General features: G+C 37.9%; 1 protein-coding gene across 4 annotated transcripts in view; it reads right to left on the bottom strand.

Moving 5' to 3' along the window:
- The window catches only part of arhgap32b (Rho GTPase activating protein 32b), a 238,582-nt gene that overhangs the window by 112,723 nt on the left and 108,697 nt on the right, over window positions 1-17,162 (bottom strand). For all 4 annotated transcript variants that reach the window (XM_041801252.1, XM_041801253.1, XM_041801255.1 and 1 more), the window contains 2 exons: window positions 12,491-12,585; window positions 12,131-12,215 (listed from right to left, as the gene is read on the bottom strand). In XM_041801252.1, the coding sequence (XP_041657186.1) occupies window positions 12,131-12,215; window positions 12,491-12,585 (180 nt within the window). The remainder of the gene's footprint in view (window positions 1-12,130; window positions 12,216-12,490; window positions 12,586-17,162) is intronic.

The raw sequence follows: 17,162 nt of genomic DNA, 5'->3' as shown, positions 1-17,162 counted from the left end.
GCAAGTGCAAGTAATATAAAACTTTAAGTCTATGTCAGTTTAGCTCTAGGATAAAAATTTTCACATATTTCACATAATTTTAGCAATTTTAGCTTTAGCCAGCAACTCCAAAACGCTCTCATGGACAAGTTGTGACCTGTACATTCACCACGCTATGAAATAATCATGGAACATTATGAGACGGAGATGTTTTAAAATTAGATGCAAAGCCGGAACTACACTCCAGACATGGCTGCTGCACTGTGTCACTCCGCCCAGTGGTTCACTCAAGAAATAGTTCAGAGTATTTGCTTCATATGTTGTAATGTTACATAATTATATGTTATTATTTCATAGCGTGGTGAATGTGCAGGTCACAACTTGTCCACGAGAGCGTTTTGGAGTTGTTGGATTGTGTATTTGATGAGTTTGATGAGGGAAAGCAAAAAATTCCATCTGCTTCCATAGTGTTAGCTGTGCAGCTGGTATATCGGTCCCCCCAGATCTAGAAACAGCTTGCATCGACAACTAAAGGAAACGAAGCTATTACTAAGACTATAGGAATTATGGCAATGGGAAAATTTGCCAAAATGTTGAGGTATCCCTTTAACCAGTAGACTTTATGTTAACATTAGGAAAATCAGAAAATCTGATACCTAGAATGACATCAAGCTGTTTCTGGGCTCCTCTAGGTCTGGATTTATCACATTTTGACTATTTCCTGTAAAGAATGCTCTCAATGGCACCATGTCATGTAGATATGAAAATACAAGGTAATTCTGCATCTGTGACAAAAAAACCACACCTGGCTGGCTCACCTGAATGTCATCTCTAAATTGAAAGTTACATTTTAGTTTTACCTATTAATACTAATGATGTAAAAACAGCTGTGATACTACTGTACCTCTCTGCTCACCTTGAGTCACCTTGATATACTGTTCTAACACACACCCACATAAACAAACACAAGTGAGTGTTTGTGCTGCAGGTGGCTGTGGTGACTCATTCAGAGTGAGACTGTGTGTAATCTGTCAGCACTTAAAGACAAATAAAAATAAAATAAGACATCAAAATTCACACCGAGTCTAAACTTAACTCCTGTAAGAGTGTCTTATTTGTCAAATAATTCAAATGTCAGACTGGAGTTACACTGAGAATAAAAACATGCAACCAAACAGAATCAAGTTTACAGTTGGACAATCTGAAACTCTGATTAGATCCAGACTAAACTCAGAGTCAGAATACAGCAGACTGACAGTCTGCACTGTCACCTATCAAAAACAAGGACAAAAAGACATAAAACAGGGGTAAAATATGTTGAATGAAAAGTATCTAATTGCCTTTGATTAACAAAGCAACCCATGTTTTTAACTGCTGCTGAATCATAAATATTATCTACACATATGAAGGAGCAGGACCAGATCAAACCATTATTCAAATTACTGAAATTTTCTTTTTACAAGACACAAAGAAAATGCCTCTTATCACTGTGTGGTGAAAAGTATCTTGTCAAACACCAAAGAAGCACATATTACTCAAAAATAAGTCAAACATCATCTTTGCAGCACGTTCCAGGCAGTGAGGGATTTTGTGGATTGCTTAAGGGCCCCTCAGCAGAGCCAAGGAGGTGAGCAGGTTTCCAACAACCAATCAAGTACTGAAAAACTAAAAGGTGTTAAAGGATGTTCACTTTTATATGGAATCTGAGGTTATGAAACTAAAAGGTGAAATCAAATACATTTATCCGTTTGTTTTTTCAGCACTGATTAAGATTTTGAGCATCTCTGTAACAGTCATGAAGTAAATGAGGGCTCCAACATTCTGTATATTTTCATACTTTATGATATTACATATTTTAAACAATACACCTACAATTATCTGTATGTTTGATAGTATCAAAAAAAAACAAAGCTGAACAAAACTGCAAATTTTTTATCAAGTTTTTTAAGAGAGGGATGTCTAAATTACTCTAACACATTGGCATTAAGGTTGTCAAAACTCTCAATACTTTGATACTTTTTTTTAAACTGCATGCTTTCAGTAAGGGGTGTCCAGATTTGGCCTATGGTCCCTTTTAAATGGTCTGCACCAAATTCTAAAATTAAAGTGAAATATGGTCCACATCAGCACAAAAGATTTGTGCTGGACTTGACAGCGCTGTTGTGTTCATTCTGTTATCAAACATTTAGAGATGAAGACAAGATTCATAATGCTCTGAAGAATAAAGGGATTCATCATTTACTCCGCTATCTGTTCCAAAACATATTTGAACACATTGCGAAACATATATGGTGTACCAAATGTGGTCCAGTCATCTTTATATGTTTCTGTATTTAACCCCTGACTGAAAAATGTGGACAGACCTGCTTTAAATGATATCAGTTTTCTCTACAGACAATCGTTTTTCAAGAAAAAATAGGGATGCATAGTATCAGATATTTTTTCTGACATCTAATACTTACAGATTCATATTAGCCATATGGATAATGATATTTAAATACATATTTCAGACCTAAAACATATTTTAAAGCTTAAAGATGAAAAAAGAAAAATACTTCAGCTGACATAGGTCTCCTGGGCCTGCCAATAACTCCAATATTGACGGCATAAGCTGCAGGGTGATCATAGCTTTATGGCTGTGCATTAAAACAAACACCCATAAACAGACCAAAATAAGAAAAAATACAAATTACAGATGGAACCAGTATCTGCAGACACTTCGTCTGGTTTAATACTGACAATTCAGAGGAAATATTTGATTTTAGCTCGCCCATATACCATTATTTTTAAGGAAAAGCTTATGTATTTGCCCTTGATTACTGTAACACTGCATCAAATGTGTTCACTGTTTACTGGACCTTTCTTAAATGCAGGTTGGAAATCAATGAATGACTAAAATCCCCAGTCTTAGGTGCCCAGGATGCAATTTTTTTGTTATTGTGGTATTGAAACATATCAATCTCCTTTGACTTTGAGTTGCATCATATCAAAACAGAATTGAGGTACTGTGACAACTCTACTGGGTAAGATAACATATCTGAGTGGGGGAGTTTGTCTGCAGTTGGTACTTTAAAACATAAAATGTCCAAATATTGTGTGCCTTGTAGTGCTGCACAACCAATCTAGTTGCAATCAGGATGTCAGGCTGTGTAATTACATCACTGTACAAAAGCCTGCAAATATTTTAGTATTAAGCAGGTTTACAAAAACGTCTGCAAAGAGGCCTTTAAGCTAACAACAGTGCTACTATTTCACTTTGTAAAAGCACATTCATTTAAAAATAAAGAAACATTTTTGTTATTTTTCTAAATATTAGGCCATTTTGAAAGCAGCACTGTGAAAACTGGTTGTTTGTTTTTAGTTGAGAAATATACACTTCTGCATTTTCCTTGATAACCAGGCAAAAAGACTCATGATACCTTTAATATATTAAATTGCAATTGCAATGCACAAATTGTCTAGTATAATTGAATCACACATTATTACCAAATCATGCAGCAATAGTGCTTAAGACTTATTATGGCTGCCACAGAAATGGGTACAGATATAATCTGATGTTTTCTAGAACCATATGGAGGTTTATAATCTGATATTGTGACAACCCTACATCCTCTCAGTGCTAAAACACCTGGCAGGTAATCAGTCAGACAGTATCAGACAGACCATCATCCAAAGAGGAAAAAAGTGCCACGTAAGAGCTGCTCCGAGTGCAGACACACTTCTTTGTCCTCCAGTGACTGTGAGATCCTTGTGTTTCCACAACAAAACCTCTCCTGACTCAGTCTCTCCTTTGGCAAGCTGTTTTATTTTGGAAATGAAAGAATGAGCTTCTAGCACAAAGAGCTTTAACACGCCAACCTGAGCCCGAGTGCTCACCCTGCCTCAGTCCACAACACTGCACAGCAGATCTGTGAGAGCAGAAACACTGAGGGCTTTAAACAAAGACTGATTTCTGAACTTCAGAACAACTTTGAGAGAACATGTCGCTGTCTGCTTACATTTATAACGGTCTAAAAAGGCTGTGGGCATTCAAACTTGAGTTTTAAGTGATGAATCTCTCTCTGAATGCTTAAGCAGCAAAGTTTTCATTCATCTTAACATTCAAGTATTCATATCAAGTCAGAATCAAAATAAACAGATACACTTGTGGCCAATTTAAGAAGTAAGCAAACATGTTTGGGCCTAGATGTGGGGAGATTATACAGAAAATGTACTGATTGACACGGGGAACAAATACAGATTAATTATTCCCTCAACAAACAAAGAAGATGTTAGATTTGCTCGGGGGCCGGAGACGAGCTGAATACCAAACATAAGAGCATTGAAACAAAACGACAGGCGTACTTCAAAGACGTAGGAGAGCCACAAAGGGTGAGAGAGGCGAGGCAGCTGGGACGACAATAGGAGAAGAGATCAGCTGAGAGAGAGCTGCTCCGCTTCCTGTGAGCACGCTCTGAATAAATAGATGGAGTCTGTGCTGGAACCTGAGCGACATCAACAAATAACCCGCAGGTGAAAAGGATTTTAACTCTCACTCTGCACCCGTGACAGCCACGTGGAGGAACTTCAGCTGACTGCTGCCCCCTACTGGTTCACTGATATAAAGGCATACATGTCTGAGAGATCATGGCAGGGAGCCGTCATAGTTTTCTGAAAGTTATCACAACAGATCATTTATTTTATTTGCCTTTTTCTGCTCTCTGTGGCAAAGAAGTCCTCCCCTCTCAACATGCAACTGTTTATACTTTATGCACAGCAGCTAATTCAGGAACACTGCAATGAACACTGCTCTTTAGAAATAGTGCAGTAATTTATTGTTGCACTAACAGAAAGCATCAATATAGTCATTTACTAGATTTTTGCTTAATTTTAAGTCACAGAGGACATCATAAAGATCCTCCACATTTCTCCCCAGACTCACATTTTCAGGAATCTGCTCTGGTTTCAGACAATCATCGGTATTAGAGAACAATTAACATGATGTTTGACTGATAATTAAATGTTTTAAAGCCAGTTTGTCGATGTTTATTTCAAATTGTTGTCCGGTTTCATGATTCAATTGCAGGTCAGCGCTCAGAAAAACTTGGATTAATCCACTGTGACTGAGGAGTCTAAAAATCAATGAAAAAGCTGCATGTTTCTGCCGTTAAAGTTGCTTTTTACTGATTTTAAGAAATTAAGAAGATTTTAGGAACCTGCAGAGATTTTTAGCAGCTATGATTCTCAAAAAATAAAAAATTAAGCGAGATGAAAGTTAAATTGAGGTCATTTTGCACACTTGTAACACATAACCTGAAGTTCATTAAATATTATTTTTACAATAACTTTCAAAATAAAAGTTTTTCCTGTTGTGAAAATACGCTGATTCTGCAAAGTGCGATAGCAGGACTGTTGTAAACTTCAAGGCTTTTCTGCAGGTAGTTTTGTAAATCTATCTTACTGCAAAAATAATTGCTGCCTTTTATATGTGATTATGATATTACACAGCCTGACATTTCCTCTGTGATCAGATTAACTGTGCAGAAAAATTAAAAATTAGATCAAAGTGAGATGAATCAGGATCAGAATCAGCGAGCAGCTCAATTATAATTTTGAACTTTTGAACCCAAAACAGGCCTGATTTCCTCAGCCACAGCATAACTAATGTCTATATCTCATTCACAGATGTGTATGTCACTGTCACCGTCTTTGTCAAAGAGATCTTAAACAAACCAATGCTACTACTACTAAATTATCTGTACTATGCAACCAAAAAAGACAAATTTTGTTTTCAAGCCCCACAGCTGTCATTGCTTGAGCATATTTGAGTAACGGCAGTGCTGGGCAATTCATTTCATTTCAGTTAAGTTTCTTAGCTTTCCCCGATTATAAAAACATGATAATCAAAAGTGAACGATTACTCTGCCACACACTGTGAACTGTTGGTTGTGTTTGATAAACGGATAATGATAAATGTTCCTTTAAAACACAGCAAATGTTCACAGCATTGTGCCTGAATGCTCCTAATAGTCATATTTTTGGTAAACAGTGAATTAAACATCTCCATATGAAGCCACATGATGAGTCTTGGGGATCATCAAGATGTGTCTTGGCAAATGTGAGATGAGCCTTTGTGCTGTTTTTAATGTAAGCGGTGGTTTTGGCCTTGAAACTCTCCCATGGTGCCATTTTTGCCCAGTGTCTTTCTTATGGTTGAGTCATGAACTCTGACCTTAACTGAGGCCTGCAGGTCTTTGGATATCGTTCTGGGTTCTTTTGTGACCTCCTGGATGAGTCGTTGTTCTACTCTTGGAGTCATTTTGGTTGGCCGACCACTCCTGGGAAGGTTCACCACTGTTCCCAGTTTCTCCATTTGTGGATAATGGCTCTGACTGTGGTTCGCTGGAGTCCCAAAGCCTTGATAGATTTCAATCACTTTGTTTCTCATTTGTTCTTGAATTTCTTTGGATCATGACATGATGCGTTTCTTTCTGAGATCTTGTAGCCTACTTCACTTTGTCTGACAGCTTCTATTTAAGTGATTTCTTCATTCAACAAATCTGGCAATAATTGGGCCTGGGTGTGGCCAGTGAAACTGAACTCAGCATTCCAAGCACCGTCATTAATCACAGTTAACTTATAATTTAACAAGGGGAGCAATTACTTTTTCACACAGGGCTAGATAGCTTTGGATTTTTTTCCCCCTTAATAAATAAAATCATCACTTAGAAACTGCATTTTGTGTCAACTTGGGATGTATCTGTGAGATCTTAAAATTGGTTGATGATCTGAAACATTTAAGTGTGATTAATATGAAAAAAAAAAATTAGGAATCAGAAAGGGGGCAAATACTTTTAATGGCACTGTATCTGGTCTGGTTCACATCCAAAACACGTTTCAAAGTAGAAGCGTTATCTGTTTTCTTCTATGGTAAGACAACCCAAATTTTTAGCAATGCTTTTATTCTGAAATTGTTTCCAGGGCGGTTATTTCATTATTGAAGTCACTTTGCAAAATTATACAAATCTTTCTTCAGGTCTCTGTCAAACTATCTTCACAGAAAGCAGCCATGAATCACAAAGGTCATTTGCACACGATATTTTGATTATTTAAATCATCAGGTTACAGGTGATATTCTATAAAGATCTCCCTCTCTGACTTTTACAGTGCATGCAACATTTTTTGCACCTGCATTTTCTTGAGCTCATGGTTTAAACATAAAAACTTGTTTTCCTGAGATCCAAACAATAACTTAAACTACCACTGTTAGTTATGAATTACATTGATGTGCATTAATTATTATTTAGTTGAGTGTACAGAAACAGTCCTGACGAAAACTAAGAAATTTAAACACTTTTGCAGTTTCAGTTTAATTTGATTCTTGGTGATGATGTGCTTCATATTTTTGTCTGGAAATTCAATCAGCCGATAACCTTCGTCAGAAACAGACACCATAGTATTAACCAAAGGTTAACAGTGTTAGTGATCATGATTAGAAGCGTCAGCTTTTTAACTAACAGTCACATTCTTCAATAAAAACTGGCTGATGATGATCAGTTTCCAATCCATCAGGGCATCCCTACTAGATTACAAAGTAATGATCAAAAAGGGAAACATACAGTGGTTATGCATGGCCACAGTTACAAATAGAAGAGGATATTAGTGTGAAACAAAAGCATTTTCCTCCTATTTTCTTTCCTCTTTCTTCATTCAGATCTTGAGATGACAGAAATCTTATTCCAGACTTTTCTGTACTGCAGAAGAGCCCAGATTACACAACCGTTCAGACGGTTTCACAGGATGTACGCTAATCCTCGCTGCGAGCAAAATGAGCATCATGTTCAAAATCTGCAGTGTCCTCTCTCTTCTAATCCTCTTCTTATCCTAAATATAAGTATTCTCGTTAAACTCTGAGATTGTCTTTCAACACCATCCCTCTTACATATTTTATATACTCCCAAGCTCACAATAAAAACTGTAAAATAACACTTCTGACAGGATCTGTCTTCAGCTAAGCTAAAGCGACATTTTTAGCTGTGAATATCAAGTCGAACCTGGACGTTTGAATAGTTTCTCCAGCTGAGAGCGATGCTTTCATGTTAACAACAGAAGATGAAAAGATAAAACACAGTTATGGGAGAAGAACTGAGACAGTGCTAGGAGGAGGGAGGTGAATAAGAAAGTCAGAGCAGAGTTAACTGTGAGAGCTCTCTGACGGTAAAGAAAAGAAGGGTACTTTAACAAAGAATGCAATTTTAACAACATTTATAACCTTTTTCCAAAAAGCCTCGGCAGATTTTTGTTTAATTGGCAAGTAGACGAGTCAGACCGTCACAGAACTTTACACACAAACATCCTGGGCTGAGGTGAGAACTGGGTCGATGCCGTAGTCGATTCAAGACAACATCAAACGAATGCAAATGATCAAACTGTCTCCATGATATCAGCAGAGAAAAGGATGAAATCTGCTCGACGTCGACTGGAAGAGACATGTGAGTCATATTTCTGTCTTTATGAACATCATCCCAGTGTTTCTAACCAAACACTGCAGGGAATAACCACAGCATAAGTCTTTGAAGAAAGAGAAAGTTCAAAGCCTCATCTGTGGCATGATTGACACCCATGGAGCTGTGATTTTAAACAACCAGTTTAACAAACAAATTAAAACCACAGTGGTGAAGAAAAACATCAGGAAGGCAATCAGGATGAGTTTTCACAGCTGGGCAATAAATCCATCTAAGCACTTATTTCTGCTCTACATGCGCAGCTCAAACAGTCTAGTATGAAGTCGCAGGAAAAGTGACAGTCAGTCTGCACTTCTAGCAGCAAACTTGTTCAAGCTATTGATTAGGAGGGTTGATTTTCTTTGAAATCAAAGGAAAACAGAGTAAATCTGGGGGGACTTGGCAGGAAACTTTGTGAAACTTTCACAGGTGAGAAAATGTCGATAAAGAGAAACAAATGCTGCTGATTTGGATTTTGTTTGATGTCTCAAAGTCAATGTGGGAGATAAAACAGTTGAAAAAACATGCTACAAGTCCATGCAAACCAATGCAGGAAAGACAAGACAAAGGTTTTTCAACTGTCTCAAACAGTCAGATCCAAATGATCACATTCTCCATTAGAGTTTTTCTACATCAAATAGACTATTTTCAAGCCACAGCTGTTAGATCCGGGTCATTTTAACTATAACTCTTAATATGCAACTCTAAAATTTCATATCACAGTTATAATCATCAATATTATCACAGTTTTCAGCATGAAATGCTGATTTAGTAAAGCCACTGCAGCGTCTCCCAGCAGCCACAGCAATGTAAAACAAATCCAACACTGCTCCTAAATATTCATTTCACTTTAAAACTCACAGACAGCTCAGTGGACCAATCAGATGACTTCTGAACTTTGTGATATCAAACATTTACCTTTTTACTGTTCCCTTATTTCATTTAAGACCTGTAACAAAATGATTTTTATGTGGTTAAGTTCATGCCATAATCTTCAATCTAACTGATGTTTCTTATTTCTTTTCAAAACAAAAGCAGGCCAGAATCCAAACAGGAAGTCAATTAACCTCAATTTAAGACAGTGCCAAAAAACAAAACCAAAAAAACTGTTTTGGTAGAATTTAAAAATGCAAAAAAAGGAGATTACTGCGATTAGCTACAGAGAGATTATTGTTAATTAGAAATTTTAACATTTGACTGCCTTCATAAATTTCTAAAAAGTAGGGCTTTAATTTAATTTAATAAATCACCACTTAACATCCATCCATCCATCCATTCACCTTCTTCTGCTTATCTGCTTTTTAAAGTTTGCAGTTTTTATTTTTATACAGACTACCTGCTTGGATACCAACCTGCTTATACTCTGGAAGAAAATAAGGAACTCTGGGTGGACGTCAAAGTTTTTGGAGTTCCATTCGTGATGAACCGACAACTCAGAGTTTCTGAATTCTGAGTTTAACTGGAATGCACCATATGCAAGAAATCAACTGTAGGAAAGAGAACTTGTTATGATTATAAAGGAAATAAGAGAACAGTAAAAAGGTGAACATTTAATAGCATGAGGTGAAGATGACTTTTGATTTGTCCACTGAGCTGTCTGAGAGTTTTTTAAGCGGGGCTTAAGCGCAGTGAACTGAAAGCACAAAACACCTCATGTGATTCATCGTGTTTCTTTTTTAAGGGGTCTTATTTGATCGGGGTTAAGGCATTATCTTTGATGGCCGGAGTAAAAACATGAAAACTTAATTATCAACCCATTAATGAAGGCACTTTTAAGGTTGCCGAAAATTTGAATACTTTGATACTTTTTGATACATGCTTTGAATAATACACTCTGTATTATCTTTACATTTGATATAACAAAGAGCATCAAAGTTACCAGAGCAATCCAGAAATACAGCAAAATATTTCACTCAAGGCTGCAGGATGAGAGTGTGTGCTGGTGGAACATAGACATAAAGATTAAGTAGAGAAAAAGAGCAGCAGTAGTTACAAACAAAGCAGTGATTCAGAGAAATTAGGATGTTATTTTCTGATTGTTTCATGATGGTTGGGCTCTAGAGAGGCTGGAAACACGGCAACCCAAACTCAGATGAGTTTTGATGTGCTGAGATGCTCCTTCCTTCAGAGAGAGAAAAAAATTATCTCCTGGTCCCTCAAAGTTTTTCTTAAACTTAGTCGACCTATGGACTCATTTCACATTGGTAAATACACTCACGATGTTTACTGTTAGTAACTAGTGAATGAAGGTAGAATCTTCTTCAGATATATCTGTGACATTAATAAATCTGGGGAAGTGAAGACTAGTGAAGCAGCTGAAAGTAGTCAAGCTAATCGCAGGAAACCATCTGTAGCCTGCAGCACCAGCTATTCGCAAGCTCTGCCTCAAGTTCTGGTGTAAAGTCCACACTAAACCCTATGTTGAAACTAGTTAAGCCTTAATTTAAGTTGTGTCATTGCTCAGTTGCACCACAGAGATGTAAGGTTGATCTTAAGTCGTAGAGATTTATGTCCAAACTAACCAAAATACTGTCACAGATGTGATGTTTTCTCTTACTTTAATCAATCCCTGACAAGCATTTTTTAACTCTGTGTGTGCCACAGATGCTTATGGCTGAAAATGACATATGTTAACTGCCACCTATCCTCAAACAGTGTCCAGTGTGGATGAAAAATATGACAAGGCATTTTGGTATGTGAGTATTGTGAAGCCTACAGCCTAAACCTAGAGCCAGTATAAAATAACAACACTGACATTGAGAGGTGAAATCGCTAATATCACAAGATAATATAACAGTGGACGGCAGCAATAATCTCCGCTCATGGAAAACAACAATCTTACTGATCATGGAGAACACAGTGCTGACACCAAATTGCCAGTAAAATCCTCTACTCCTTATCATCCTTTGAGTTATCCCATCTCTTCAGCACTATCATTATGACAGCCATATTCTATGGAGGACTTTACACCTAGTAGTGGGTAGGTGTACGATTTAAGTTATAACTTAAGCCTACATTGAAACTATCACGGCAGGTGCAACACCTTAAATGTTAGGAGCATGTAAACTACGTCATCAGTAAGAACCTATGTTCAAGCTAGGCTACACTTGAACTTATGCACAGGTGGTGCAACCCATAGCTGGACTCTGTGATACCTGTTGAAAGCCCAGTCTTCACTGTGTGGCAAAGAGCTCCTAAGCTCACTGCACAAATCTTGGAAAAGTCACACGACACAAGATGCTGGAGGCATTCTGAGAGAAGACTGCTATGAATAGCAAGTTGGATAAAAATATTTATCATGTTTGTCAAATTGAGAGCCATTTATGCTTCCTAGAGGAGGCTAGCGAGTCCTGGTGAGATAACCTCACAGTCACAGCCACAGAGGGGGACGCCCTCAGTCAAAAGTTGGACGACACTAAGAACCAAGGATTAATTTACAGTTTCAGTGGGCAGTGAGGAAAGTGAAAACCTGTAGTTCAGAGACAAATAAATGGTCAACAGATTACCACCAGTGAGATCTGAGGTGTCATTATGGTGGATTGTATTCAGAGTGGTTCTCTGGTCAATACCACACTGACTAAAGGAAACCAGAACATTCCCCAAACTAAAACCCAAACCCCAAAGTAAAAAAGAGATTAGAGAGAGAAAAGCTTGAAGGTCTTCTTTACCTGGATTGTGCCAAAGTCGACGTTTTCGTAGTGGAAGTGAGCACACTCTGCCAGCTTTGGGAAGTGGCCCTTTGTGAAGCAGAGTCTGAAAACATCACACAAACACAAACACAGTTTATTTTGCACTTCATCCACAGCTCATGATAACACCTTGGAGTGTGTGTTCGTGTGTATGAGAAGCAGCGCGCAAACAGAGGGAGTGAAGGAGGAGGAAGACACAGAAATAGACTGAGGGAATGAAAGGAACTGGAGCAGGAAACAGAGGCGATAAAGAGCGAGTTAGAGTGATAAAAAGAGATGATCAGAGGGAAGCAGAGCTGGAGGAGACGGGCAGAGGCAGGTGTGTGCATGTTGACTCACTTCTTGACATTCTTGACCTTCATGCTGGCCGTGCTGCTGCTGCAGGAGCGCATGAGAGGCTCGGTCCTCAGCTCGGGGATCTCTGCACTCCTCGCCTAAAAAAAACACACAGGAATGAGAGACTCAGCTGCTGCATACAGATAAATGCCTCACTCTGTTTGATTGTTTTGGGAAATAATCCAAAAAGCTCTGCTGCAACACAACACTTTAACATCCAGAAGGCTTTTAACTCTAAGTACCTTAAGGTCTGATGACTGTAAACATAACTGATTGCTCAGTGTGTGATGAAGTGTCTGGAGTGGTTAGGGCTGGGTGAGATGAACCAAAAATCATATCCGGATGTTTTTGGTGAGTGGCGATACATTATGTAGATCACTTGATATTTTTTGATGTAAGGAAATAGTACTGCACAATCATTCTAGCTGCAATCACCATATCAGGCTGTGCAATTACATAATTGCAGAGATGGCTGCAATTATTTAAATAGTATTTTAAAGGTTTACAAAATGCTTGCAGAAAGGGTTCTAGGTTTAAACAGTGCCACTCTGGAATAAGCCAAGTTATTTTGAAAGCAGTTCTGTCAAAACTTCAGGTTTTGCATTTTCTTCCACAACTTTACATTTCAGTGTTTTAAGCTGAGAAATACACACTTTAAAACTATCATTATTCTATGCGCTGTCCTTGATATCCAAGCAAGTAAAATCCCGATACCACTGAGGTATATCATAATCGAAATATTGTCCATCAAAGATCCGTTTCATTTTTTAAACTCCTGAGCCGGGATTCAACTCCCCTGAGCACCTTCTTCATCATCTGTGGGCGACATCTGAAGCGCACGCTATGTCCACATGGCAGCGCCATGGCATCACCTCTGCAAGCCCAAATATCAATACAAGTGACTGTTACTATAACAATTAAATGTTAAATGTCAAATTTGATCACTTCTGACCCCCTTGATTCTTCACATGGGGGACATTTTTGGAAAGCTCAAGCATACATGATGAGTTTTTATCTTTTTCCTGATTGGTTGACACACAGTAACCTCCATGTGTTTTTCTGTGAGGAGAGGGAAAGAGAGCAAGCTGGTAATTCAATAATCCAAATTTATGTGACGTCACTCATATTTGCAACCCATAATAATCTCAAACTATGCAGACGTTTAGGATATGACATGGGGGCACAGTAAAAATTATTTTTTAAGTCTATACAGAATTTTCTTGCATTATAAGAGCAAGACTTATTGGAATCTAATATTTTTTGCTTGATTCCAGCAGTCCTGCAGCACAATTCAAGCCCTGACATTCACTGTTCAAATGTGAATTCCACCAGTCACAGTGCTTATTAGAAAAGAACAAAATAGTAAAAACTCATCTGGGACTTCTGAGAGTGCAGTTGCATAGTAAAATGCCTTAGAGGAAACAATGTCACAGTATAACTGCAATCACACATTATTACTAAATCCTGCAGCGCTATAAAGACAAAAAAAATAGCTTTCACTGTACCAGAATTATACATTTTATATGATATTTCACCCTATTTCTCATTTAAAATACGTCTCTATGTCTTACAGCTCCTAGTGGTCTTTAGACTGGGACTAGGAAGTTGCTACAGTTTCCCTAGTTTAAGCTGAGGTAGGATTTAATGAGGCAAATTTGCAAGTGGGTTATTGAATTTCATAGAAAACCTGTATGAAATAATCATAAAGTGGTTCAGAGATGTCGCTGAAGAGGCTAAGTTTAGCCCCAGGCTGCTCAGGTCTAGTGTTAAATTATTAAACGTGTTTTACTTTTAATTTATCATGCCACCGTTCTGTTACCAGCGCTTAAGAGCATCCCACTGTTGTGTAACTCTACAGTAAAGCTGTTTAAATGAGCTGACCCATCACCTGAGAGTGGAAGTGAAATATTGATTCCCTTAATCAATATTTCACTTTTTGAGATGTTTCGTCTTTCCCTCCTTTAAATAAGCTTGATGATTCATCCTGACCTTTGACTGTTTATATAAACTCTTTTATCGGGCCCACAAAAGATGAGGAACCCTTTCATCAGAGCTATGAATGCATGACTGCAGATACAGGATAAAACATCCAACTCACGCTGGAGCTAATGCTGCAAAATCTCACAGCTAAGCAGGTGTAACTATCTGATTTTTAGTCCAAAAATCTCATAGCAAATGAAAGGTATCATCTTTGAGAAAATGTACTACATAAATGAGCTAGGACATCTCAATTTAAGAAACTGCTAGTAAAATTTTTTAGTGCATCTGGCAGATATTTTTATTCATTACAAGCAATTCAGCCCTTATTTAAGGTTGGTAATAGCCTGAAAGGATGTTCATCTGGACCTGTCATTGAAGATGACTGAAAATAAGTGTAGTTTATTACCGAGCAACGTCCAGACATTTCAGGAGCTTTGATGATCTACTGAGGTGTCTGCAGAAAACAGTCCCTATAAAAAATATTCATCCACTAGGATGTTCCACACTTTTATTGATTTTATAAATCAATAATAGTCATATAATGTGGCTTTTAAAAAAAAAAAAAAAAGAAAAACTATTTAATGCCAAAATTAAAAATATATTTCTACTTGCTAATGTCAATAAAAAATGTAAAACAAGCGGCTGCATAAACATTCACCCCCTTTAAAGTGGTTGACCTAGTTCAACAGAGGTCCATCAAATTGGTGCAAGTAGTCTCACAACTAGTGAAATGGGGACCACCTGAGTGCAGTGATATTACTCAGCTGATTGTATTATAAAGACACCTGTGTCTGGAAGGTCCAGTCACTGGCTAATCAGTATTCATGGCTACCATTACACCATGAAGACAAAAGAACACTCCAAGCAACTGAGAGAGAAAGGTATTGAAAAGTATAGGTCAGAGGATGGATACAAAAACATTTCCAAGGCACCGAACATTCCCAAAACTTTGGTTAAATCCATCATCTAGAAATGGAAGGAATATGGCACATGTGTAAATCTGCCTAGATCAGGCCTGTGCAAGAAGGAGAATAGTGACAGAGGCCATCAAGACACCTGTGACCACTCTGAAGGAGTTCCAAGCTTCAGCAGCTGAGATGGGAGAGACTCTGCAGACAATAACTGTTGGCCGGGTTCTTCAGTGGTCAAAGCTTTCTGGGAGAGTGGAAAGAGAAAGCCACTGCTGAAGAAAAATCTGATTCAATCTGGGCTAGAGTTCCCCATAAGGCAAGTGGATGGCTCCATGGTCGAATGGAAGAAAGTTCTTTGTCTGATGGGACAAAGTTGGGCTTTTGGACATTAGACAAGATGCTATGTTTGGCAAACTTCACCACAAACACACCATCCCCACTGTGTGGCACCGTGGTGGCAGCAACATGCTGTGGGGATGCTTCTTGGCAGCCGGCCCTGGATGGCTTGAAAAGATAGATGGTAAAATGACAGTAACAAAATATAGGAAAATCCTGGAGGACAATTTTATTCAGTCTGCAAGAGAACTACAGCTTTGGAGAAGTTTTATTTTCCAGCAAGCCACTGATCTGAAGCATACAGAGAAAGCTACACAGAAATGGTTTGAAGACAACAAGGTGAATGTTCTGGAGTCCAATAGACCTCAATCCAATACAGAATTTGTGGCTGGACTTGAAAAGGGCTATTCATGCCCAATCCTCATGCAACCTGACAGAGCCTGAACAAGTTTGCAAAGAAAAGTAAAATTTTAGTGTCCAGATGTGCAAGCCTGATTGATTGAGACCTATCCGCACAGACTCAGAGCTGTGATTTCAGCCAAAGGTGGATCAACTTAATACTGACTTGAAGGGGGTGAATATTTATGCACACAGTTATTCTGTATTACATATTTCTATCTCATTTGTTTATTCTTTTGTCAAAAAATTGATCATGATTGATTTATAAAACAAATAAAAGGGTAAAGGAGGTGACTACTGTTAAAGGCGCTGTATGTCCGTGGATTCATTCACTATGGACTCGTCTTTTCACTCTTCTTTTTGTCTCTTAAATGAGTTAAAGGAAAAAGAAATCAAACCTGATGCAAGCTGACTAAACCCACAATGAATACAAAAGATCTAAAGGAAAACTGCATCAAAGTGATACTGGCTGAGGGAGGTGTGAATGAGAAATTAAAGGCTAAAGCAGAGCTGTGAAAGTTTTCAATATTCAGATTTTCAGGGACGATGAAGGTGGTATGCAGATGACTTTATTGTTCAACGACAGCAGGGACAGTCTCCAGCTGTCCCACAAGACACAAAAACCTTTACCTGAGGACAAAAAAAACAGCAGCTGTTTGGACATGGTTGTGAGAGATAATGATATTTACATTTCTTAAATGTCACACAGCAGAAAAACTTTTATCTTCTGAGACTTTCCAACTCCAGCTTCTCAAGGAGAGTTTTATTCCATTCTTTTTAATTATAAAGTGATTGTCTCTGAATATAAGACTGCTGATAAATGAAGACCTATGAAGAATCTATACTGGACTCTCATAAAGTGTGAGAAACCATTTTTGGGGCAGGCTGTACTTGAGATTAGTTAATCAACAGAGGATTCGGTCACATTGTCTGTTCAATTAAAAACTGCCACTATTGATTCTTTTATGGTTCAACACCACAAAAACATATTTCAGTCTTTAAGGGTGGTAAATGGTAAAAGTACTTGAGCTTTTTTCTAGTTGTCTGAA

Source organism: Cheilinus undulatus, linkage group 12 (genome assembly GCF_018320785.1).
Source record: "Cheilinus undulatus linkage group 12, ASM1832078v1, whole genome shotgun sequence".
Lineage (NCBI taxonomy): Eukaryota > Metazoa > Chordata > Actinopteri > Labriformes > Labridae > Cheilinus > Cheilinus undulatus.
Note: the sequence above shows the minus strand (reverse complement) of the source record. Positions and strands in the feature narration are given on the sequence as shown.